The sequence below is a fragment of the Corvus hawaiiensis genome, chromosome 1 (genome assembly GCF_020740725.1).
Source record: "Corvus hawaiiensis isolate bCorHaw1 chromosome 1, bCorHaw1.pri.cur, whole genome shotgun sequence".
NCBI lineage: Eukaryota > Metazoa > Chordata > Aves > Passeriformes > Corvidae > Corvus > Corvus hawaiiensis.
Window position 1 is genome coordinate 88,872,035 of NC_063213.1, and position 27,390 is coordinate 88,899,424.

Sequence of the window (27,390 nt, forward strand, 5' to 3'; positions counted from 1 at the left end):
TTCATTTAATAAACATATTGCAAGGAAGAAATTCATTCTTCTAAGAAAAGATGTGGTAGGAAAAGATTGATTGAAGATTTGGCGGGAAAAGATGGCTCTCTACTAGTATTTCCTGCTGAAAAGCACCATTAGGAAGAATTGCAAGGTTTTATGGGGACAGGACCCTATAGTCTGCAGAGTTTGTCTAGAGATTTATGTCGTTTGGATAAGCATTCTGGCTCTGAGCCTTTCTGTATGTTAAACTTGAAATGAGATTAAGGGAGCCAGGGTAGAATAGACTTTATTTTTTTAGTTCTTGTACCAGAAATGTTGATTCTTTCTCTCACCACTTCGTATTTTATTTCTTTTTGTAAGGTCACTTGGATTGGATGCATTATAGGCAACCTATTTATGTAACCAAGTTAGAAGCATTTTCCCAAGTTGATATGCAAAAATGGAGCTCTCAGAGGTTCACGCAGAACAGTATTTTGGAGCCTGAACCCTTTATTGTGAAGATGTGAAACAGTTTAGTGCCATTAATTATGTAGTGGTTGTGAAAATTTTTTTTACAGGTTTATATCAGCTATAATACTGCAGTGTTGATTTTGTAAAGCTCTGAGATTTTCCTATACAGTAGGAAGCAGCTGTCCTCATTGAGCAGATAGCTATGGTTTACATTTTTGTTTCTTCTATTTGACTACAAAATGTGAATTACTGGCTTTCAAGCTTTTCTGTTGCTTTTACACTTTGTGCTAACATAAATTTCTGTAGATCGAGCAGTGAATCAAAATGACTATGTTTTAGTTTATTTATTCTTTCATTTATTATTATTTATTAGTTTATTTAGTTTAGTACTTTATTTTCTACACCAATAAAGCAACTCAGATGTTTTATTTATTTTTTAACTTTTCCATTATTTGTACTATATGAAAAGTGAAAGATTACCCTTTGGCCTTGTGCAGTCAGAAGGGATGAGATTAATAAAAATTAATTCCTAGTTGCAACTATGAAATGAAAGTAACAATTCTAGAGATAGTAGGGATCATTTTATGAAGAGCAGGAAGCCAGCATACACCCATTTCATTTCACAAGCAAGGTAATTTACCCAATTTTGTTTAACAACCTTTTGTTTTATAAACAGAGGTTGTTCTGGATGGTAACAATGATCAAATTGTTAGCAGCATTCTCCCAGACATAAGGATACCAGCCCCAAAACAAGGTGAGATATCTTTTGAATAGATGCTTGGAGCTAAAGATGCCCGTCCAGGACAGGTGGGAGGCCATAGGAGCAGCAGCCTGGAGGAACAGTGCCCTATAGCAGATCAGACGCCTGCTGTCTCTTCTGTCTCATAATCTGCACTTGCCAGAATTTGTTGTGTAGAGCAGCAGGATGCTCATCATTCTCTTAGAGTTCAATAGGGCAATGAGAAATTTTTGGCATTTTGTGACATTTTATCAGTGTTGCTATTGAGACACATGGATAAAGAGTGAAGGTATCCCAAATCCAGATAATAGATTGGAGGATGACAAAGCTATGCATGATGGATGGTGGGTGGTGTTTTGTGGAAGCTCAAGGATAGCAAAGCTGATCTGCAAAGTACCTCTAGGTATGTCACCTGAGTTACTGCCCATCTGAAATAACTCTTGCTTCTTCAAGCTGCAAGTATTGTTGCAATGATGTCCTGAACTTTTTAAATCATGTCTGGTGAAGCAACTTCTGCCAATGTGACTTCTATCATAAACCAAAGATAACTTAAAGATTTGTTTGTTGCTTTAGGGTGTGTAAACAGTTAATGGGAGAAGTATTTATTCTATTAAATTAAATGGCAAAACCCTGTGTGATGATTTTCATTCCACTTATGCATCATGAGCATAATGAGGGATTCTTTTACACACACCTTTTTTTTTTTTTTAATGAAACAAGGATACCAGCTCAAAACCAAAACAAAGCAATCTAATAAAAAAGGTTATCACAGATCACACAGAATATTCTGAGTTGGAAGGGACCCACAAGGATCATTGAGTCCAACTCTTAAAGGATTAGAATGTTTATAAAGCCAAGTTTTCCAGACTTTGGAAATAAGGCTGCTAGTCCTCAAAGTTCAAGAAGAGAAAAGGGATGGTGGTGCTACACATTTTAAGGTTCCTGACACAGGGGGAGAGAGGTTTTAACTGAACCTCTGCCATAGTATTAGCATGTATTGTACTTGCTAGGGAAGTAATTTCGGTTCAGCTTGTCAGAAAGTATCATTATGTTCCCTGTCGAGGTGTGTTTGTTGTTTTCTGGGGGCCAATCTGAGACCGTGCTGCACAGAGCTGAACCTAAACTCGAAGTACTATTATATCAAAAGGTATTCTCAAATACAAATCAGATTATCAAGATTGTCAAGTGTCTCAGGTGTGACATCCAGAGCTAGTAGAAGCCCCAACTACCCTGCAGAACAGAATAGTTTCTTCACCTCATCAAGGTGCTATGCAGAAAAAGCATTCAGACCCATGAAGCACTCACTGTATTGATGAACATCATCCTGCAGGAAATGAAATATTCTGTCTTCACAGGAGGCTTGCACTAAAAAATTCCTAGGACCACACACTGAGAGAGTGCTTTCTAGACAGTACTTTCCAGCACTTGCTTTGAATGAGGAATTACTCTAAAGTCCAGGAATAACGTTTCTTGCAATTGATTTTGACATAGTTAAGTTTGTGCACAGAGTAGGCTGAACAAAGTTTTCTACTGGAATCTTAATTCTGGCATTTCTTGGCATTTCAAGTGCGTAAATTTTGTGTACCTAATGTTCTTTTAACTTCTTTCTAAGTACCCAGAAAGAGCTAATTGCCCATGACGGATTTGTCTTTTTTGTGGACTAATTATTCCATAGATGCATAGCCTTCTACACCAGTTGTGCACAGATGGTTTGGGTTCAGTCCACATCACTTACTGGAGAAGTGCTGTGCAGAAGTGTCCGTGATACTTCCAGGACTGGTTTGGGTCTGGAAGTAATTTAGCTGCTTCCATGTGGAGCCTGATGTTATTGCTCATAGAGCTCAGCAACCTTGCTCCAAACTAACACAAGGAGCTGTAAAACTCCTGTCTCCAAATTGTCTCTGCACCATCTTCTTAAATGTTAAGTGTTATCCTGGGATCCTATAACCATACAGTCCTATGTAACTCCTGCTAAGAGGGTGCTGACCAACAGTACAGTCATAGAAACATGCTTGGTTCATATGAGGATTACCAATAATGCTGTGGTCACTGAATTGTAGAATAATCAGCAAAAGGAATTAAATCACCCAAAAATATTCTTTGTAAATAAAAGTGATTGTTCAACTGCATTTCTCATTTACATGGTTACTGATAAATAAGAAATGTAGATGTTCAAACCTGAATAAATCCACCACTTTCATCTTCATATTCAGCCATTACATGATTGTCTCTCCCTGCCACCACATAGATGATAACTGGTTACCAATGACAGACCTTACATTCTTAGGTCAAATGAAGCTTATGCCCCAAATATTTTCCTTTTGTTCTTGAATCTATTTTATTCACGTTTGTATATGGTAAGGAAATAAAGTTGTATATGGTAAGGAAAAAAAGTGGAGATCCTCTTTTCTGTCTTTCTGTCAATCAGAAGTTAGTATTCAAACAATTTTTGTAAATGTCAACTGCAAATTTTGAGAAGGGGAAAAAATAGTACTGGTGTGCATTCTGCTTGGCTGTCCACCTATTGCGTCAGAGAGCAGAAAAGTCTGAGCATGCTACTGATGATTTCATTATGTTTCTCTTTAAGAATTGCTGTAATAAGGTGGGATTCAGAATTCAAAGGAGTTCCACTATCACCATACTGAAGGGGGGAAAAAAAAGAATAGAGGGATTAGAAGAGAATTACAGTTAATTTGGAAGGAATCTTGGCTCATTATCTGAGATGAATGAGCAGAGACACAAAACAGCATTTTCGGTCAATATTTTGGAAGCGTGTGAGCTCTGTTCTTAAAGGGATTTGTAATTATGTCTCTCGCCTGCACCTTTCTCATGGGAAGTCCACTTCAAATGGGAGATATGAACTTGTGACTTGAGCACATTCTTTACTGTGAGATTTGAAAGGAGACTGTATAACCCTAAATTTCACATAGCAGCAGACATACTTGAAACAAAAAGAAATAAAAAGCACATTTAATGAAGTGTTGTGCTGGTTTGCTTTCTAGTGCTGACTTTGACTTTGTTTAGCCAGTACTTAAAGAATAGAGCGTTTCATTAATTTGCCCTAACAAGCATAAATTCAAGAGATGAAAGTGAATTCTTTAATGGCATGCACATTACTGCAGGGTGGAGTCTATCTGAAACATTAGAGACAGGCTGAGCATGCTGAAGAGCAATAAATATCTGAAAAGTATATCAGGAATTTAGTTTCAGCATCTGTCATGGTGTAATTACAGTGAAGGAAATTAGAAAGACACACTCGCTGTTGGTTTTAAGACAGGTAAATGAATAAAAAGTGACAGATGCATTCTTTTTCGTAAAATCATTGAGTGTTGGGATCCATCCCTCAGTAGATAAAAGACAGAGATCTTGATTCAAACAGCATTTATTTTCAGGCCATTTGGTTTGATTCATTTTTAGCCAACACACTATGGTGAGGAGGCTGGGACACTGTGAGAAAGCCTTACTTCCAGGCCTGTCTTTGCTTTGAACAGACATTTTCCTCTCCCACTTTGCTTAGGAACTATTTTAATTTAGTTGCTGGATTTAAAGCATAGGGAGTTCTTATTTATGCTACTGATTTCTGCCCTTGAGTCAGTCCTTCTTGGGCACGGGAGGAATCTTTTATTCAAGGATTTTGGATGGTTTGGAATACAGTTAAGAAAAATATGACTTTCTGTGCTGCTCTACAGTGCTCTTTAAATCAGTTGGTTTCAAGATAATAAAAGCATTGAAAAAATCTCAAATTTATATTAAAAAGCATAATTTTAAAAAGCAGAGCTTCTTTACCCGTTTTTGACACTTATATTTCAAACACTACTCAAGTATGGAATGATCTAAATACATCTGTGCTGTGCATTTACTTGTTGCATTCCTGTCTGCTGAGATGATGAAAGCCAATGCATCCCTTTAGAGGAACTTTTGGACTTGTCTAAAATCATGTAGCTATTGTCACTTATGCAACAAGAAATTTAAAAAGTGATATATACTTGAAGTGTTTTGTAGTGCTTCTTAAAATAATCTTTCTTTTACTGTGCTTTTCACACATGGTACCTCACGTTGGAAGAAGAGGGAACAGTGTTTGGAATACATCACCAGGTGAAGGAACTATGTGAGAATTAAGAAAACAGCTTTATATTGAAGTAGAATAGCTGGAGAAGTTAAATTTTATTTTTGTTTTCAGTGCATCTCTTCCCTGGTATTCCCCAAACATGCCTTATGCTAATGGCTAGAATAAACACTGTTTGAACTCAGTATCAGATGGCTTCCTGAGGGTCACTTTTGGCAGCATGCTTTGTTTCCTGCAAAACCCTCTGTGAGAAGTGATGTAAAATACCAGTGGTAGGATTACCATTTTCAGTGGTTTTCATTCACCTTTCTTTCACTGCTTTTCTGGTCTTCAGGAATATAGTGTGTATCATTTCTTAGAGGTCCAGGCTTATTGAGTGAATGCCACAATACATGAATTTTGGAGACCGGCTGTTGGCGTGGGAGCAGCAGAAGTAAATTTCCATGCCCCTGGAAATCATTGCAACTCTCTGTAAGCCTCTCTGCCGAACACTGGTTTAATTGTATTTAGCTACCATACTAATTGCAACACTGTTATCCCAGGCTGAGCCCATGTTTACCTGCCCAGGGTTGGACCTTGAAGAATGAAATTGAGCTTAGCAAATAAGGAACTGCTATCTAGGGAAATACTAGCTCTCATGATAGCAACAACTTGTTGCTACATGACAGCAAGAAATCATTGATCAATGTAATGCTTTACAAAGAATGTGCTGATGGAGCTGTGCAATGTTTGAAATTTCAACTGGCACAGTTGTTTATATTTTTTTCTTCTATGCCTCTAATACAAATAATACAATACAATAGTATATTCCTATAAGAGGAATACAATAATGCTTGGAATTGTTGGTTTTCCTCTTTTTGCTTCCCTGAGAATCTTCTTTATTTTTAGGAATAACTTAAATATTAGGAAATGTTGCTTTCCCCCCAAGAGAAACAGGGGGAAAAAGCTGTCAGTGAGAATATATCACTTGCTCACTTCAAAACCACAAGTTTCATTTTGGAAGGTTTACAGTTGTACTAAGAAGAAGCACTGTTGATGACTAAAAATGTTCGGTATGTGAACGCTTTTACCCTACCGTATGTCCTTTTTCTGCTTTAGCTTTAGTCCATTTGTTAAACAGCCCAGCTGTGCCACACTTTTTACTTGCCAGAGAGGGCAGGAAGCCCAAGACAGTGTGCTTTTTTCCATAGTCACTGGCAAAAGAGCCTGCTTGCAGTCAGCAATGTATAATAGAAAAAAAATTTCATGTATTCCCTCATACTTTCTTTGCCCCAGGTCCAAAGACACACAGGAGTCCAACAATCAGAATAAGCTGGGTTTTTTTCTGAGACTGAGTCCTGGTTGCGTTTCCTTTCGAACCCACTACTGACTCTACGGTGTTTCCCAGTCCAAAAGCTGAGTTCATTCTCAAATCTTAGCATTTCAGCATGTAAAGCAGATGCTGGAATTCCAAACTCATGTGCTGTATGTAATTGATAATGATTGATAAAAGCTTGCACCTGCAGGACCTTTCTTTGTGCAGGGTAAATAGGTGTCTGAGGAGCTCAAGAAAGGGAGCTGCAGAAATTATCTTTTCCATTCTGCAAAGGTTGGTTTGTGTTTCCCTCTTTGTACCTTCAAAGTCAGGATTAGTATTGTTTACACAGACAGAAGGCTTATGTTCATGATGATTAATGGAGAGGGAAAGGCCTTGAAATCCATCACATCTAGCACATTGCCAGACTAAATTACTCAATCAGCTCCCAAATAGAAGGGCTAAGGAATCACTTCTTAACTTGGGAGACTCACTAAATCCCTCGAGTTTAATCCTAAATTGAAGTTACTTTTCTTTTTTTTTGGGACTTCTAGCTTAACGTGTAGTTTTTGTTTCTTGACTGTGTGTTAATCTTCACTTTAAATTCAGTTGAATTAAATTTAAATATTATGAAAGGGACTAAATATATGATTGGGAGAGTAAAAACAGAGCCATACTTCAGGGGTGCACAATAAAAGGACAAGAGGCCTGCCATGGGCACTAGCTGAAATACAGGAAATTTGATTTAAACTTAAAAAATGAATAAAAAAATCCTGTGAGTGTGTCTGAGCACTGGCACAAGTTGCCCAAAGAGGTTGAGCAGCTACCTGGAGCTATATTCAACACCCAAATGGACAGAGTCATGAGCAACCTGCTCTGGATTCCCCTAGTTTGAGCAAGGGGTTGGAGTAGACAGCCTCTAGGATGATAAACCCAGTATAAAAAATTTAAAATACATTTAAAGATAAGAGACACCTAATCCTGAAACAGATCCTGATTTCTGCCCTAAAACCAAACCACTTCTCACTGGCTGCAGCATCAGTACTCAGTGCAAGAATTCATAGCTGGGAGCTGAGGTAAGTCCATTGGAGATAAGTCTTCAGTATTTCCATGGGCAATGTCCTGCTCTGTTGTGATGCTTTTGCAGCATAGCTCACCTTCACAAGAAAATCTGGCAATCTTGTCATCATGTCCTGCTCCCTCAGAATTGAAGTTCTGAGGGCCAAGTCTCCTCCAAAAATCCTTTAAAACTCCAAAAATCTCAATTCTTAAGAAAAATACGTAACTCCATATATATACTGGAAGAACATTATTCAGTGTTACAGCCAGTACTGACTCCATTAAGAAGCAGCTGCCTTAATTCAGCTCTATATATGCAAATATGTCATGTTAATTACAGGCTACAACACAGCTCTTTTTCCAAATGCATTTTGCTTCATGAGTCAGCATCTTTTAAAACCATCTAGTTAACCTTTCATTTTCTTCTTTTCTTTTGTCTTTTTTTCCCTTCTCCCATCTTCTTCTGTCCTTAATTCTTTCTTTTGTCCTGTTTCTTTCTTTCCTTTTTTTTTTTCATTCTTCCATGCTTTTAGTCAGCTTGCAAAATAGCAGGCAATCCGCAGCTATATTTGCTCGCTTACTAATAAGGTATTTTAATTACATATTTCTCCTTCATGAGGAAATGTTTTTACCTATTGATATATAAGCTGTACCCTGTTGATTTTACATTGCTGTGTTATGAATTTTGTAAAACATGCTAGAACATAGTGCATTTAAAGCGTGAGTGCTGCTGCAACATACAATAGTGATTAAAACAATTATGACTAACCATGCAAATCTTTTACTATGCATATATGTAAGCCAGGTTTCAGTTCATATGAACAGGCTTTCAGTAGTTTAGCTACTGACAGAGTCAAGTGAGAGTCCATCCTTTCTTTGCACCCAAGTAAATTTTTTAAAATAGCACAAAGGAAATACTGGAAGAGGAGCTGCTTTGGTGGGGCTTGTGCACCACCACAGGAGTATCATGGTGTGTATAAAGGACCAGCTTTTGATGAAATGTGTCAGCTGATTAAGGGTGCTGTATCCCCTTTGGCTTTGCTGTGTCCTGTTTTAAAGTCATAAACGCCAGAGGAAAAGGGTGGCAGAGGAAACACGGAGAGGAGAAAATTCCTCTATAGAATGTTTCTGTGGTGTGGGACTTGTGGTGTCTTTATGTATTTTCTGTTAAAGTAGATGTAGGGAAAAATGAAGATTAGGTTTGATCTGGAAACCCGCTGTCTCTGCAAGAGATTTGAACTTTGAATAATACTTTAGATGTAAAATGAGACCAGAAGTTTCCAAAATGCGTAAGACTAAAAATTAGACTTTAAAGTAGTGTTGGCCCCCTTAAGAACTTCTGAAGTGTATCAGCATTGACATCTGTACAGAAATGGTTTTGTTGCTTTGGATCATAGCATTATTTCTGCAATGTGTTTTTCTGTGAGATAGTTCAGTTCTTGTTTAATAGAAGTTCAGCCCATGGTTAAAGTGAGAGTTCTGAAAATCAATTCATTAGCATGTTTCAACCATGATGTGTGTTATAATAGATAGAACAAATGAACACAGGGTGAAAAGGCAAGATTAAGAAAAGATTTGGGGTTTAAAAAAATCTTGGATAAGAAACAAAATATTTATGCATTTGTGGCCAGGAACAAGATTGTTTTCATCTTCTAGATGACATTACATATATCTTCAACAGGAGTAAAGAAATGGGAATACCTGTATAAATAGCAGATTTTACACTGCAGCTAAAACCAACCCATACAAATAGAGGAAAAAAAACAAAACCAACACCCAAATGTACAAATTTTAGCTGGTTCTAGCCCTGCGAAGTGAGTGTGAGTCACAAGGTTTGTCACAGTGTTGCTTTGTAAGATCATTTTCAGAAGCAGTGGAGAGTCCAGCTCATCTGTTTAATCTGATGTTACCTCTTAGAAGAAGGAGCTCTGCTGTGATTTTGCCAATTTTCAAGTAGCTGGATGGTACAGACGTTGTATTTAATAATGATTTCTCATCAGGGAAATTCAATATCCTTGGATATTGAATTATGGAGACAATAAGCTCTGCTCTGAGGGTGTGCATGAAAGCATGGTGGGAATGTGCTACAAGCAAAAGTAGAAGCTGCTGACTTCCAGCATGTCGGGGCTGAGCTGAGTTGGAGATTTTGTGTTCAAGATGGTCCCACTTGGTAACTGGGATCTTGCCTCTCTCTAATGAGGACAGACCAAGAAAGAAGTTTGAAGTATGGTTGTTTTCTTCAGAATTGCCACCTAGTGCTTTGTAGTAGTATATTAGGTATCATCACCTCCTTCCTGGGATCACTCACTAGCTATATACGGAGTTTTTCTTGATCAGGATGCTTACTTTGATGGAGTATGCCTTTTTGGTGCCCGGGATAGCATACCCAAACTAGCAGTCAGTTTTCAAATGGAATGAATGCAATCACACAGACCCTTGATTTCTCATTGATGATAAGATTTTAGCTAGCAATGAAAAGATGCATTTTAGTAGCTGGTTCTTCCCCATTAGTTTCATCACTGTTCTGTCTGTTGTGCACACCCACCTGTAGTTGTATGCAGCACATGATGTGCACCACAGATGCTGGGTATGAACTGCTTGATGAACTTGGGCCAGAAGCTTCTTTGGGAGCTGAAACCTGCAGTGACAAGGTCTGTCTTTGGCCTGCTTCACCCTGTAGGTTTGCTTCTTCTGATGGAAACAAATGCAATCACAAGACGCATCCCTGCTGTAATTCTTGACATGATGAGTATGGGTTTGACTCATTGGAAGTTGTAAGAAAATAGTTTTTCTGCTCATTCAGTGATGTTGTTTTCTCTAAGTCAGTCTTGTCATAAAATGGAAGCAGAGCAGACTACAGAAGCAGGTGCGTGTGTGGGCAAGGAACAGCTTTGAAACTTTTTCCAGTCTGGGTGGGAAAACAGACTTTGACTTAAAATGATGTCCATTGTGATTATGTTCTGTTCTAAACCTTTTCCTCTTTGGTCCTGTTAACTTTATATCCCAGGATAGCATCAGTGCCAATACTGGCAAGTTTTTTAGAGGCTTTCTTAAACCTCTTATTTCACAGAAATCTCTGAACTTTCTGGCTGGTCTGTCCTTTTCTAGCCTAAGCCTTTCCTAAGAAATCCAGCAATTTTCCACTTGAAAATAGCTATAGGTAAAGTCTCACACTATCTTCACATAAGATTAAGGGTTTGACAAGGGTAGTGGGAACAAAGAAATTCCAAATTAGGCCTGTTTCATATTTAAACCCCCCTCTCCCAGCCCCTTGTTGCACAATAGTAAACTTTGCTAATGCAAGTAGGTTGTTGATACACTTCCAAAAAGAATTCCAGTAATCTGAGGGATGGGATTAAATGGATTAAATAGCTTCCTCATTTGTTGGTAAAGAAAAAAAAGTTTGGTTAAAGGTGCATACAAATTTGAATTTAAGTTATTTTAGACTAGACTGGCCTTCTGAACTGCCTTGCAAATGAGGCTGCACTCCCTTGGTGAGGCCATGCATGTTGGTGGTGGCTGTGTGGGCATGCTGGGTGCGTGGAGCTCGCACTTCAGCCACAGCCATTTCAGCAGAGCACAGTCATAGTCTGAGAGGTAAGATAGCAGCTGGGTAGAAAAGCTTCAAAGAATGTAAAACGTCCTCTGTCAGTCTCCACTTAGTGCCAAACTGCTGTGTCTTGCTCAGCCAGACCTGAGCCCTGGGAGGGCCCAAGGACCTCCAGTCCAGCAGCCTGCTCCTACACTGGTGTTTTTGGTGGCATCTTCCATTTTGGCTGTGTGGTGTGGCTGTGGTGAGGGAATTACCTTTTCTTCCTCAGCACAGACACTTGATGTGGTATGAAAGCCAGCATTCTCCTTTTAGGTCTACTTGTGCCCTTCTTTTCCTAAAAATTTATGAGGCATCAGCTTTGTACAAAGTGTACGGATTCTCCTTATCTTACTCTACCTCTTAATGAATTCTCCTCAACCCTGCCCATCTTGTCTTGTTTTTCTGACCCCTGAAGACAGGAAAGAGCACTATGAAGGTCCACACCAAGGTCTTGGCAGCATCTAAGAGCTTCATGTGTGGCAGGCAACTACTGGAGATGCAACTTGGATATGCACTCATACCTGTTTTCATCCTGGTCGTTTCCTGGCATCGTTTGTAATTCCTTGCCCTGTGAAAGTTATTGGCCACTAGTTCAAGCAGCAATAGTAGTGGGTTTTTTCTTGCTTTTTCAAGAGTCCCTAAAACGTTTTTTGGCTTCTTTCTAAGATCTACTAATTTGCCTTAACATATTGCTGTTATGAAGAGTCACATCTAAGAGGCTGAAAACAAATGCCTTCCAGATCTCACTTAGGCATCCTGTCTAATTAGTCTTAAGTATAAGCTGCGGCGTCGTTTTGTATTGTGTACATGTCCTTAAAAGCAAACTTCTTGCTGTCTTTGATTTCTGTATTAATTTGGAAAGCATGTGCCAAGAGTAAAATTTGTTTCACATTTGTTTCAAATTCAAATTAAACCCCCAACCAAAGAATTTGCTGGGGAAAAAATTGATTTGTTGACCTTATCATGACTGGATCTCACCCTGATCCAGTGCCAAATCTTTTTAGCATTGAAAGGAAGTAAAAACAAGAATTAAGAACTTTCTCTGATTACTGCTGGGATAGTAGCATTTCCTCTACCTGCAATGAAATGCTTCAAAGCAACCATTTATTCAGGCTGTGTAATTCGTATCTCTTCTTACTGGCTGACTTACATCTTTTATTTTACCATAACACTTGGGCCTGTGTCCCTCCCACCTGATTTTATTCACCTGAGAGACATGTCTTCAGAGGGTGGTGACTGATTGCTTCCTGGAGAGGAGGAGCAGAGAGTGCCTGACGTACTCCAGTGGTAATGCCTGCCTAAGAGACGTGTTATCTCTGTGCCAGAGATCTCTTGCTTGCTTTTTCTCAGTCTTCATTGATTGTGTGGCATTTGTTGAGTGTGGCTTTCCTTCTAACTTGGTATGACAGATGAGATAAAGAATATAAGTATGTAAAATTAGTACCTCAGGTTTTTAAATTGACCAACTGGACCAAAGGAAAAAGGGGGAGACAATGTAAAAATGACTGTTAGCTACTTAGCTATAGGGGTACTTAAGTGTTTGCCTAGCATTCATGTCTTCGAAAATCTTCCCTTAAGGTAAACAATGCTGCACTGTGCACAACTGTGCAAAAGTTAGCAGACATTCAGAATGTGTTTGGAAGATTTATAGTGTCATAATTTTCCTCACCCTGTGGGTTGGTTTTTTTCCTTTTTTCCCCCATAAAATGGTGTGCTAGGGGCTCACCAGGCTGTGCATTAGATAATTGAGTTGTTATGCCAACAGGCGTTACATCAGTGATTTCTTTTTCATCCCACTGTGCTTTGATCTCCTGCTATAAAGCAGAAAATGTAACAGTGGAAACTTTTGAAGATGATAGATGAATTGTACTAATTCACTTTTCATAATCCTTACAAAAAAATGTCTGTCCTTATCAGTCAGAGAAGATTTCATAGCTGTTGCCTCTTGAAAGTCTCATATGATCAGGATTGCAAACTATGGAATTACTGTTACAAAATATTTTACTAGCATGTTTTGAAATGCTGCTTTAAATACTTTAGGACAAATTAATAAAGATGCTTCTTTATTATAATGCTTTGTTTTTTGTATTTTCTCAGTAAAGTGTAAAACTTCTTAGCAAGAGAGCACTGTGCAGTGGTGAATAGTTGATGTCCTTATTGGTGTTAATTGACCAGCTTTAATTTCAGATCATTGGAATTCACTGAAACTGTCAATCCAAATATACTAATTCCAAACATTATATGGTGCTGAAACAAATGGTAAAAGTCTTGGCTCGCAATATATAAAGCATTGTAGCTGATGGAACCATTTTGACAGTAAGCAGTGTGTAGAGTACTGTTTGCAGATTTTGGGACCATAAAATGTGGCATCTTCTAGCAAGGAACAGGTGTTTGGGGTTGTCTCTGGATGAAATTCACTCATCTTGTCCAGACTAAGTCAATGAAGTTTGTGCAGTTTCCCCGGATTTCATCCAGCCCAATCTTGCCCAATATATCTTTCATTAGTTGAGCTCCCTACATCTCTGGTAAACCCTGCTTAGGGAAAATTGTCAGCTATGCTTAGAAATATAAAAAGTGTTCACAAGATCTGATTGTATTTTTTCTCTTTTCTTTGGAATAGCTTTGGGCCAGATAATGCTGTATGTCGATGGCATGAATGGAGTGATAAATCATAATGAAACCATCCAATGGCTGTACACGCTTATTGGCTCAAAGGTAAGACTCTCAAAAATTCTCATTTTATATGGTTTTGGTGTTCTTTGAATGCATTTTATTTGTTTTATGCTTTTAGGGTATAAATAGACTGTGTGTTAGGTTCTAAAATATTCCATAATATTCTGCGTGGAAATCAGATCACACTGAGCTGTTACTTCTTTTCTACTGTTTTTATACTCTTTTGTTGGCACACACTCTGCTGTTAAAAGCAAAGATGCCCTCATTACTGTCTGTGCTGCCATTGCACTTGACCATGGAGAAAATTTTCTGGTCTTGCATTTGCAGTTCCTAAGGCATTCATTGGAACCACTTTTTGGCATGTTTTTTCTCCCTCTTTCCACACTGAATGCTCACCACTCTACACTGCTCAGCTCTGCTGAGCACTGGGGGAGGACAATTCAGGGTGACTTCCTTCTTAGACTAGAACACACAAGTTCAACTGGAAGTTACCTACAACGATCATCCAGACCAAATGCCCGACAGGTTCACTTTATGAAGGTCATTGTCCAAATGCCTCTGAAACACTGACAGGTTTGGGACACTGCCCACCTCTCCAGTAAGCCTCTTCCTGTGTTTGTCCACCCTCTCAGCAAATAAATACTTCCTAATGTCAAGTCTTCTCTTGCCTGGAGAGCCCTAGAAGGCAAAGTCTGGTACCTGCCTGCAGGGTACTCTTTGTTGGTCCCTGCTTATTGAGACAAAAGCTGAAAGCTGGAATATATGCTGCTTGGGTAGGTCTTCTCCAGTGGAAGAGTGATTTATATAGTGCACAAACCACCTTTAAGGCCATCTTTGCTGGAATTTGGAAAGCAAGCAGAACACAGATATTACTGACATACCATCCTGAGGGGCCTTAGGAGAGGTAAACCCACAAATACACCCTTCTCCAGCCTGTTGGCTCTCTTAATAAGCTTTAGGAAGCTTATTAAGGGCTGCCGGGGGCTGCTGCTGCTCTTGCTACACAGACCTGTACATAGATAGATGTGTATGATGCAATATCTGGAACAGGGTATGGTAGTTATTGTTAACAACCCAAAAGTTGCTGTAATTGGTGGAGTTGAATCCATAGTTATAGTTACTAAGAAATTTCCAGGAAAGCTTCAAGTGTCTGAGTCACTGAAAGTTGCTGTTGGGTACTGTAGCGACATAGAGAGGCTGCTGCTCTCCCCTTTTCCAATGATAGCTCTCATAACACAAGGAGAAAGAACTTGATGTCCCAGGGGTCTTTTTTAACTAGAATTTTTTCTACAATGTGCAAACTTCACTGCTGCAGCTGATTTTTCATGTCAAAGAACAGATGCTTCAGTATTGAAAGAACTGATTTATCTTGGGTTGACATACCTATATTGGTAGATAAGTAAAAGTAAGTTGATTATGGTTATCAAATCTCAGGCTTAAAGGGCAGGCTTCATGATTGGGAAAAGATAAGGAGAAACTTTTCCACAGTGTAAAATGTTCCACTGTTGTCTAGGCATTACGCTGGGCCATTTGTCCTTCTGAAACAGGGGATATTTGCCACGGTCGGAAGAGCAGTGCAAGATGAGAGAGAAACCCATTTGCTTCATATAGATCCTCATTTTCTATGGAACAGATTAAAAAGCAAAAAAGGAATAAAAATTCTGCCATGTCCGTGACTGTTTTAATTCTCTAATGCACATAACAGGAGTGGAATGGGAGAGAAACATGACTGTATTGCTACCTTGCAGATTAAATTCTGTCTAGATTTCCTTGCTCTGAGTACTTCAGCTCTTGGGTCCTTAAGCTCCTTTCTCCCTCCCCCATCGCCAGCCTGAATGATTATCTCCATGTCCTGGCTCAGTGCCTGCAGCTGAGGAATGCAGGCAATGTGCTTTGAATAGTTTGGTTTCAGGTAGCATCAAAGTTGCTTTTTCATTATTCTTCGACTGTCTTGGAGGAGATCTAAGTCCCTGTCTGTGTGCCAGAAGTTAACCGAGGGTATGGCAGGCTTACTGTCAGTGTGGTGGGACAGCTGCTTTATTCACTTAAAGGTGGTTTTGACTTTCTGTGAAAAATGAAGCCCTGGAATTTGCAATGCACCTACAGTCTGATTTTCAACCCTGCTGTGCTGGTGCCTTCTCCACAGCAAAGACGATGAAAAATACGTTAACATTGCTGAACAAAAAAGGAACAGTGAAACTGCCAATTAAGTCTTGGGACAAATCCCTCTAATAGGATGCAGGAGGAATATAGTTATTCAGCTGCCACAGCTGTGACACATGGTTTCTTGCCTTCTCAAAAGCTCTGACTGGGTTTAACATACTTAGCAGTGGAGGTTGTTGAATCTGTTCCACAGATTTTTTTTGTTGTTTTTATCAAATTCTTTAGTGGTTTTGACCCTTCACTGCCACTTGCTCTGCTCTGTTTGCAAGGGGCTGCTGGCTCTGCTGGCTCACTTTGAGCAGTGGATTGCTGCATGTGCTGCTGCACTGCAGCACACGGGTTCAGCAGAGCACCTTGGGGGCTGGCATGCTCAGCACTGCAACAGCTGTGATTTTGGTACCCAGCTCCAAGATCACTTTATGCACCCAGCAATACTTCTGTGTAGGGATAGGGGGAAGAGGTGGGAAATAAAAGTTTGAATTAGTGTAAAAGTGCTTTCACTAAATTGCTTATAGCCCTTATAAGCAATTTACTGAAAGCCTCTCTAGATTGTTGCCATTGTATTCCTTACTGTTGCCAATTCTGCCACAGTCTTACCCCTCTGAGCATCAATGGATGCTTATATTGTTTGATTATCAGAAGTTGTTGATAATTTATTGCTGTTATCTAAGTTTGCTCTGAATAAAGTTTTTAGGGAGGTGGTTAGAATTCCAGTGGTGTGACTGCACTGGCACTGTTGCCATTGTACCAGTTCAGGTGCACCAGCTGTGTCAGGGTGAAGAACTAAAAAGCAAGAAGGAACGTAATCTTAGATGACTTGTTTGCTATGGCACAGAAAGAACCTTATGTTGTTGATTGGTATTATATAGGCTCTAGACTGGAAGTCTGATGGCAGCAGTACTATTCTTTAGTGATATTAGGTGGAGATAAGACCATTATTGGCACATCCCAGACTCTTAGGACCACTGCTGGTCGTTCCCGAGATGCATCTAACCATAAGTGATCACACCAGTGTGTGGCAGTGGGCTTTCAAAGGCTGGCTGTAGACTGCTTTCCAATCATCAGTGGCTGATACATCCCTGGCATAAAACATTGGCAGCATAATCCCAACATAAATGTACATTATTGCTATTTCATCATTAGTTAATGGGCAGCAATTCATCAGTGGTTCCCTGTTTGACGAAGCATTCAAGTATGTACTCAGTTATGGGCATATGGTTACATGCTCTTGGCTTCCAGATAGCTTTAAGACATAGCTGAGGTCAGCAGTGAGCTGCTGCAGGCATGCAAATGAGAGCTATAGTAGGGCTAAGGCTCTAACCATCTTATATAAGCTACGAGTTATGTAAATAGGAAATATCGGTGCCAACCAAGTTTTCTCTTAGCATTTGGTGCTAGCATAGGACATTTGTGCAAGAGAGTTTGGTTCTTAGAAGATAAAACTAGGAGTCAATTGAATGTTAGTTAACAGTGCTTTCAGAATTGCTTCCTAATTTTTATCTTTTTTTTTTTAAACTAACTCGTCAAGGATGATGCCCTAACTGGTCATGTGCTGTAGCACTCATGTTTCAACTTCACGGTGTCTGGGAGATGATATTTCACCACGTTCACAGAGTTTCTGTCACCTATGTGTTACTACTGCTGCAGCTGGAGTTAAGGTTTTGTGTTGTGTTGCAAATATATTTAGACTAGTTGTAAATATACACTTGAGGCGTTTGTTTATGCTGGTAGCTGGCACTGGAGTTCTGTGGTGGATCACCAGCAGAAAAATGGTGATGGCTCTTGGAAAATTTCTCTTACCCAAAAGAAGGGACACCAGGTTAAAGACATGCATGTATTAAGCCTTATTAAGTCCGTATAATGTATTTCTCATCTGTAGGCATGTATGAGGTTATATATAAAAACATTCGTATGTGTTGGTAATTCCTCTGACCTGGTAAGAGAAAGTGTACAACACTTTTAGTGTATCAGTGCTTTCAGTTCTCCAGGACTAGCTATTGACTGTTCACAAAAAGTACATTCCTGGACTAAACATCTTGGAAAAAACACAGGACTTTATATCTAGAGAGGCAAATGTTTCTTTGCATCACAAGCCCACAGGCTTTTGCCAATCCACCTTGGTTTTCAAAGCCACTTCTAAGGCATAAAGTCTTCCAAAACCTGAGTCTAGTTTCACCTTCTCTTTCCTCCTGTTTCTGACTGCTACTGATAATGATTATTTTTTCCCATTTGATGATCCAGGCTGTTCTAATTTCCCCCAGGGGAGCTAAAGCCCCTTTTTGGCATTGTTTTCAGTGGAAAATAATCCATTTTCAAAGTTGTGCTGGGTAACCTCAGAAGACAGGGTGGAATGCTGGGTCCAGTCTGATACAACGAGGTTGATTACAGATTCCTATCTCACATCTTGTTTTAATTTTTTTTTTCTACTTTGCTTCTGTCTGGGTCCTAGCTTGCAAAGTTAACTGCAAACTTTAACTCTCAAGTTGTGCCTTGTGTGAACCTTTTACTTCCTTTGGTATTGAAGAAATTACTTTTTGAGTGTTTCATAATGTAATTCTATCAGAAAGAAGCAAAAAAAGCTATTTCAAAGCAAAAGGAGAAACCAACCCCAGCAAATTCAGATAAAACAACATAGTTTTAGTGAATTTGTTGATTGAAAAAGGAAAGTCGTAGCATCATAGGACCATAGAATTGGTGTGCATTGGGTGTGTTCTTAAAGATCATCTAGTTCCAGGCCCCCTCTGCCACATGCAGGGACACCTTCCCCTAGACCAGGTTTCTCAGGGCCCCATCGACCTGGCTCCAAACAAGTCCATTAGGGGCTGATTTTTCTGCATGGTGCTGGTGGTGGGTTAAAACATGCACATGGTTGGTAGTCATTTCATGAGAATTTTGAGAGAAATAATATTCTTATTCACAAAAAACTCTGATTTTTTTTTTTTTTTTTTTAACAAATGAATCATTTAAGGTTATATGGAGGTAATACCCAGTTGAAAAGCTTGACAAAATTACTGTTTCACAAGTAGTTTATGCCTGTGCTACACTGAAGTCATGAGCAAAGTTGAGAATACCATAACTTGATATTTTCCTCAAGAAATTTCTCACCCAGTCTTATGCAACTGGATTTTAAAGTGGGTCTCCAAATAAATATCAAAAACTGGTTTGTAGTAATGGAGAAGGTTACAAATCTAAGGGGCTTAAACAGATACGAATAAGATTAAAATAGTAGTATTAGTAGTACTAAATCCCAAAGCGTGTTGAATGAAATCACTGCCAACCTGGATGGTATATGCTATTCTTGAGAGTCTTGGAAATTCCAATTATTTGTATCTCATTCAATTTTCTAGCCATATATTTTGAAAAATAATTGTGTGTATAGGTGGTCTCTTCATATGCCAGGTTTTTGTGAGCAGGAGATTGTGCTGTAGAACTGTCCTATGCTTTATTTTCAACGTGTTTGGAAGGTGATCTAGGAACGCTGGCTAGCTAAAAGAATTAGGAATCCAGGAAAAATCACACAGCTTAGGGACCTACTGTGATTAATTTTACGTGTTTTCTTCCCAATCTGCTGCCTTGATGGTTAACAAACCTTCCTGCAGCTTCTGACAAATGAGATGCCACATACAACTTAAGCACAGGCTATTTAGATTGCATCATTTCTCTTACCGCCAGCCACAACTCTGACAAGCCTCTAGTTTTGTTCTGTTCTCAGGCCTAGACCAGGTAAAAATGTTAGCTGGGTGTCAGTCTTATAGGCTTTCTGGCTCCTTTGCTTCCTGGAATGGCTCAGAGCAAAACTCAGATCTCCCCTCAAAGCCTAAAATTATTGCAATGTCACCCATGGGCTGCCATGCACTCAAGATCTTGGGCTGTGGTGAACAGGTACAGCTGCTTTGAATTCACTGAAACTTGAACATTCATCTCAGCTTAGCAGCTGACCCTTATAATTAATCTACTGTGCATTTGGCCATTGAACTGTTGTTATGAAAGTGGCTGTGTGAGGGAGAAATGAAATCCTGGCTTTACAGGAACTTTCTTATTTCCTACCTCCTGAAGATTTGAGCCTATGCTCACCCAGGCCGCCAGAGAGCTTTCTTCCTCTTTCACTCAGGAACTGGATCAGTACTGTTGCATGAACTGAGTTTATTTTGAACTGTATTTAATTAGTGCTTTGAAGATAAGGATCAGGATGTTGCAATAAACTTGGAATAGGATACACTAGCCAGCACAGACTGTGTTAAGCACTTGCTTTGGTCTCTCCAACTCAGCAGACAGACTGCTGTGAGTGCTGCTGCTCTTTACCAAACATATTTGTAGGTAGATTTTGAAGTCCTTCCATCAAACATAAAAGTAGTTGAGTCCTGCAGCACTAACTATTCCTGTAACTCCATCTGTTGCATTCACTTCTGAGTGTTTGGGAGGGATGAATACACATTTTTCTGTGTTCAAAATGAACTCTTGTAGATTAAGGAGATACTAGAAAACACACAGTTCCCTCACAAGACATCAGAGATCTGATTTCAACTCGTTTGAAGTGGGGAATGAGAAAATGTAATGATTAACTGCCAACAATGTGGCAAATGTTCAGACCCAACTTTTCACTCAGTCTCATCTGTTCAAAACTGTATAAGAAAGTGTGAGGTTAGAGATGAGTGAAATATGTCCAGCCATTCCCAGAAAGTACCATGCATCTATGCAGATGTACAAATTTCTCACTGTGAAGGAAAGGCGCAAAGAAGGAAAAAAGCAAGAGTTATACTAGAATTAGGTGGGGGGAAAACTGAAAAACAACCCTAAAGCCAGTGCTAGCTTTTAAAATTGCCTTGGTCTCTCTCACTACAGCGGTTCAGTGTCAGGCCTGTTACCATTCACGTTTGTGAGCAAAGGGCTGTGCTTCATGCCCTGGCTGTTAATATCTGCTCTTAGCTCCTGGTGTTTTCTGATGGGCATTATGTCCAGCATTGCTGTGAAAGGAGAAGGAGCAGTCAGACAGTTTGTCTGTTTTGAGGGCTGAGACTAAAGAAAATGAAGCCTACTTTTTCCAGCATGCTTGAAGCCACCAGTGGGAAATGTCTTTGACAATAAAATCAATTGCCTGACCAAAAAAACATAGAAAATTTTCAAACATAAGTTGTCAGGTGAAACAGAATGAAGAAATATAAGAGGGCTGCTCTAAGGATAAAAAGAAGCTAGTTATAATCCAGGCTTATGGTATGGTATACACATGAGATTTTTATGCATATCTAAATGCAGAAATCAACTTGACCAGTATAAAGCACATTGTGGTCATTATGCAAAACCTTTTGGGACAGCAATGTTATCATTTTGCAGGGTAGAAACATCAATAGTCCTAACTCAGGAGTTTAATAAGCTTCATTTTCAGGAGTGTATTAAAATTAAAATAAGCAGTTGTGTCTGCACAATTTCTGGGAACACTTTCATGAACTCTGATGTGTAATTCTTCAGTTTGCAGGGTTGCCTACTTTCTGGTCTTGTTGCTCTTAGGTGTTAAAGTGATGTATCTTTTCTGACAGTGGCTGTGGTGCTTGGCAGAGGGCATGTGGGCTGTTAGAAAGTTTAACTGGAGAGCAGGGAAACATCTTCTGGTGCATAGTCATTGAAATGTCACCAATCTCAAATTTGTTAGCTCAAACATTTAGTGAAGGTCAAGTGATACAGTTTTCTCAATCTATTTAATGGTTAAAATAAGCATTTGCAAAAAGTCCAGTAATGCTGACAAACACCCTCTGTGCTCAGTCATTCTTTCTTGCCTACACTCACAGGACCATGTCAGTGGCATGTGTGGTACAGGAGATAGATCACAATGACACCTAAGAAACTGCCCTGAGATTGGCTCAGTTGGTTACAGCACAGTTCTAATACCACCAAGGTTGTGGGGTCAATCCCTGTACAGGCCATTCATTTAAGAGTTGGACTTCATGATCCTTGTGGGTCCCTTCCATTTCAGAGTATTCTGTGATTCTGTGAAAATGCACCCTAGTGAATGGGTATGTTTCCACAAAGTACCAGTACCTCATCTCAACTGCATGGTGAGACCAGTATAGGAAACAAACCTGGCATCCAGATCTCTTGAGACTTAATTAAGTGTCTTGAATTTTGGTTATTCTACCAGCAGAACGTAGCATATGGGGGTGGAGCGTTGCAGTCGTGGTGCTGAGAAGACTCTTGCACTTGTATAGGAGAAAGGAGGTGGCCAACCTTTTGCATTCTTGAGTAGGTGTTAACATTTTGGGATTTTATGACTTTTAAAGAAAGGGCATTATGGTTAATTTTTACTAACTCTATCAGGCTTGAAGAATATAGGTATTCCGTCCTTATTTTAACAGAGCTTTGAGCTCAGTTTACATATTTATCTCAATACAGTATGATATTTATTCTGTGAGAAGCAGAGTTCAATTAATTCATAGGATGTGGGTAGGATGTTTTTGTTAATCACTTATTTTTTCTCACTGTTTGTAGTAAACTTCATTACCAAGTTACTTCTTCCTCTCACCTCTATTTTGATGACTATTAAATTGTTATTAAAGATTTCTGAGAACCACACAATTGGTGTGGATCCTTTTTACAGGATTTTGCAGAAATGCAAGGAGAGTTTGCATGGAAGTAGCAGAAATTCCACACGAAGTCTCTTCAAATGTTTGTCCGTGCAAGGTCTTACTCCTCTAAAATTATGACTTGAATCTGCTGTGTACTGCTGTGTACTCTGTGGCTGCTGCTGTGAGGTCTATGGGATCTGTCTTTTTCTGCAGACTTGTGCTACTTAATCTTCTCTCAGTTATTTTCCTGAATGTCCTCTTTTTTGAACAGAAACTAAGTTAGTATATACTTCATTGCCTTTATTTTTCCTCTTAAATTCATCCTAATTTTCTTCTTAAATCAGTATCTGTCCTCATTCCCATATATATAGTACAGGAGTGGAATTCTGCCTGCAGGAAAGAAGGTGGTATCCAACATTTTTTGCAGCGTCATGTAAACCAGATCCGAGACAGTTCAGCCAACGCAGCAGTTAATATACCAGTGTTTTGCTTGTAGCTTAGCCTGGAAGAATGGCCCAGCTAGAGAGAGTTTCTACATTGGGAAACCCAGGCTGAATCCAGCTTCCAGGCACATTCTTGAACCAGTTTTCAAATCCTTTTTTGCCGTGGTCCCTCATCTGGAAAATTGGTATTTGGATTTTAGAGCCCTGGAGTAAGAACATAAGGGCGTAGAAGAACAGATTATACGTAAAGAGAGATACGTAGGTGAAAGTTGAACCCGATACTAATTGTTACCATATCTGTTCTTTTGGCATCACTCAAAAATGTTTGTCATTCTTGTATTTAGATACAGTTGTTCTTTAAAGCAAGGGCTACTAGGTGAATATACTTGGATAACAGAAAAAATATTTTGTATCAAAAATGGAAGCTACCCAAACACACATGATGGCTCTATATTCAGCATGTAGTGCACCCCAAGGAACCTCTGAGTTGCAGCCAGCTCAGGTCTCTCACCAGGTTATTGCCCAGGACTCATTGTGGTTACCTCAAAGATTTTATGTTGGTCTCCTCAGCTACAGGACTTGTCCTTAGGAAGAAAGAGGTCTGGTAAGATGTGTGGACCTCAATTACTTTTCATAAGATCAAGATCAAAAGGAAGGTTCTTTTATAGGTTTTCTTTCTTCCTTTTTTTTTTTTTTTTTTTCCCTTCACAGTCCTCTAGTAGTAGTTTATACCATATAAAGACTTTTCAGAATAATTTCCAGCATACCAGCAGGTTCTCTAGCTGCCTCCCATGATACACTGAAATGAGTCTCATCTGGGCATGCTGTGTACTCTCTTCCCATATTCTGACCCTCTTTGATCACAGCAATTGAACAAGGAGTTCAGATGCTTCCTGGTTTGCCCCCCTCTATCTCTCCACTATTTTCCTTTTTGAAGACCACATTAATAAAAAACAAGAATGTGATGTTCAATATATAAAATGCTGTTAATACCTCAGCCAGCATGGAATTTTTGTAGATTGGCCCCTTTTATTTTGAATTTCCTCTTCTTAGTAGAAGACACAGAACTGTAGTAAATGTATGCTTTGTCTTTTTCATTTCCAACAGTGTGTAACAGCTTCCTTCTTTAGCTCAGTAATAAAATTAAAGCAACCTCTCAGAAAGCATTTCTTCTCCACTGCTCTTTAAATGTCACTGTGTGATTGTCTAAGCATCTTATTGTTATGATTTTGGAGGGAAATGTAACACTTCTCTAACTTGCAGTTTGAACACTTCCACTTCCCAAATTAAGCTTTGCATGTGACAAAGCTGTCTTGTCAAAAAGAGGGTAAAGTGGGACAAATTACTCCCACAGGTATTAATGTATGGAGTTGCCTCAAAACTGTTAATCCCTGGGGACTGTGTTTTAGTTCACTGTGTTTTCCTGAAGATACATTATATATTAAAAATATATAATGTATAATGTACATTAAATTTATTAAAATGTTTTACTGTATTTATTGAATAGAGAAGATAGAATTCCTAAATTCCAAAAATTCATAATTTTTGCTCCTCTGTGTCACTACCAGTCTCTGTGGTTTGCAGTGCTTTCTGTTCAGGTAATGTCTCTTTTTTTGCCTTTCTCACCTGCAGTCTAGCTTCCACAAATACAAATTCCTGTCATGTTTGGTGCCTCTTGAGCCACTCTTCCAGGCACACGGGGACTGTAGAGCCTTTTGCAGTAAGGGTTGTGCATGGCTGTAGGGGGAAAGACATGACAGACCACCTGAAAGTAGGTTTGCTTCCAGATCTGCACTGCTCAGATGGATGTCTGTAATAGCTGTGGATCCAATAGAGAGATTTGAGGCAAACTTCTTCAGAGTCATGATATATACTTCAGCTTCCGTCGCTGGCCTGCAAAATTTTCCCTTCTTGTTTCCTTGTCATCCCCTTCTGATGAAAGGATATAATGTGAATGCCCAAGTACAGTTTCTGGCAATGGAAGATCATTCCTAGCAGAGCATCAGACAGAAAATGTCAATTCACTACACAGAATTTGAAGGCTGTGTTAAAGACACATTGACATTTACTAGGGTGGCTTTTCTATAGGAACAGCAAGGGCTCCGAGGGTGTCCTGAGGCATTGGGCCATGGGCTGAGGTGTTGGGGTCCCTCCCCTGCCGTGTAGCCCTGGGAGAGGGGCCCTGAGGGCACAGACACGGGGCTTCCCTGTGTCTGCTCAGCCTCGTTCCCATTGGTTGGTTTGTGTTCCCTGCGCGGGCAGAAGGACCCTTGGTCCCGTGACTGGAACAGTTCCTCGGCAGAGCCCCGGCCGTGCGGCTGGAGAAATAAACATCTCTCTGAAACAGCTATCAAGAATCTGTCTGTCCATATATATTTCCTTTCCACGGGACTCCTGGTTTGATATATGCGTGTTGCAGGATCCCCACTGCAACAAGACAGGATCTGAAAACCAAGCACAAAGTTTTCTTGATGTCATCATATGATGTAGTACTGCAGTTACTCATTTTGGAGGTTGTTTTGTTTTATTTCCCTTCTGCTCAGAAGGGTGGGTTAGGATTATTTGTCATCTTTGGCTAAACCGACTTGAAGTTATGTGGAACAGATGGACATCACCAGACTTACTTCACCTACCGGTCTGAATAGTTCAGTCCCAGTCTGCACCATTTATGATACTGTGGATGTTATAGCACTGATAGCATCCTGCCACTTGAGTTATTGGTTAGTTACAGAAAAAAAATGAAGCCTAAACCAGCATCCTTCTGATTACCACCCTTTTCAAAGGGCTGTCTTCTGAAATTTTTGCAGTAGGTTGCCTTTCATCAACCTACCTGCAGCCTTAGTTGCAGTCTGAGAGGGAAAAAGGGAGACGTTTCACTCATTGGACCTCCAGAAGTTTGTCTTTCTCTTTCCTGGGAAACCATGCTTTTGATTTGTGTGTCTGATTTAATTTTAAATCCTTCTTTGTCAAGGAAAAGAGTTTGTTTAAATGTCTTGTATCTTTAGAACCAAAGGGAAATTAAAATTTGGAAAATTTTAGACTAATACCTTGTGCCTCCATCTGAGGTTCCAGCTTTCCTGTATAGTATGGACACATGCAGATGAAAGCTGATACACTCATTTTCTCTGACTACTCTGGAGAAGCAGCATCCCCGGTGGTGGCCACTGCATGCTTGACAGAAGTCCTGACAGGACACATCCTGTACAGCCAAGATACAGAAAACACTGCAGCTGTTCTCACGCAGAAGGAAAAAAATATCAGTGAGGAGAATGAAACAAGCAAGCTTGCCTTTTCTGCCTTAGAAAAGCCATCCCACAGCACCACCTAGCAGGCACAGATGGATATGAATAAACAGTCTGAGGACAGGACTGGAGCAAAATGCTCCTAGAGAATACAATGTTGAGGAGGACTACGTGCATTAAAACACCCATTCCATTTAGTATCTAGCACAGGTTGTTGATATAAACTGAGTTGTGCTATCCTTTCAGGCAGCTGGTATCCTTTAGTATTGGGTATTTGTAGCTTCATACAACTAATGAATCTCTCTGCGTGTCTGAGGAAATACATCATCACTTTTGGGGTATTTTTTGTAATCTAGAGTTGTTCTCTTTAACTCCATGTATTTCTAACACACCTAGCTTCATCAAGGTGATGGCATTACTTATCATGGAATTTTATGGTTTTGTCTGCAAAGTGCTGGGGAGGAACTACCTGGCTGCCTGCTGAGGAATACTGCCAGGGCACAGATTTTGAAGAGGCTGGCAAGCACATCCTCGTCCCACTCCCATGGCTGGGAAAGATGTATTGTAAAATAGTTAAGCTGCAGCTGCTGGCTGTCTCTGTTTTTAAAAGTAGTTGTTTTACGTGTTTGTTTTTCTAGGGGGCTCAGAACACAGAGCTTTCTTCTGAGCTGCAAATGTGAAATATTTATTTGTGAATCTGTAGCAGCCTATTGCCTCTACTTTGTTATTTGGTTAATTTTACTCATCTCCATAGCTTACACAGCTTTTTAGCCTTCATCCTGCCATCCTGAACAGACAATACCCATTTGTGGGAAGCTGTCTAGGAGCTCAAAGGAAAAAGTCAGGGCTGCAGTTAAAGACATGATTTCAGAGCATGAGTTGTAGCTGGTTATGCTGAGCAGCACTGATTCTCCTGTGAATTGTGCTGTGGATATATGGGTTCAAAAAAAACATGACTCAGTAATTAGGGAGGAGCAGTAGGACTTCCAGCTTGCAAAGATTTTTAGTTTGGCATTATGCATTTAGGCTGATCTGCTGTACTACTCAGAGGCAGTACAGAGAGATCTCTGGCAGCAAGACTGAAATGCAGTCCCTTCCAGGTTCTGAGATCTTATTTT

General features: G+C 39.6%; 1 protein-coding gene across 14 annotated transcripts in view; it reads left to right on the forward strand.

Annotated features, from left to right (window-relative positions):
- The window catches only part of FHOD3 (formin homology 2 domain containing 3), a 377,929-nt gene that overhangs the window by 211,794 nt on the left and 138,745 nt on the right, over positions 1-27,390 (forward strand). For all 14 annotated transcript variants that reach the window (XM_048312850.1, XM_048312857.1, XM_048312923.1 and 11 more), the window contains exon 6: positions 13,815-13,909. In XM_048312850.1, the coding sequence (XP_048168807.1) occupies positions 13,815-13,909 (95 nt within the window). The remainder of the gene's footprint in view (positions 1-13,814; positions 13,910-27,390) is intronic.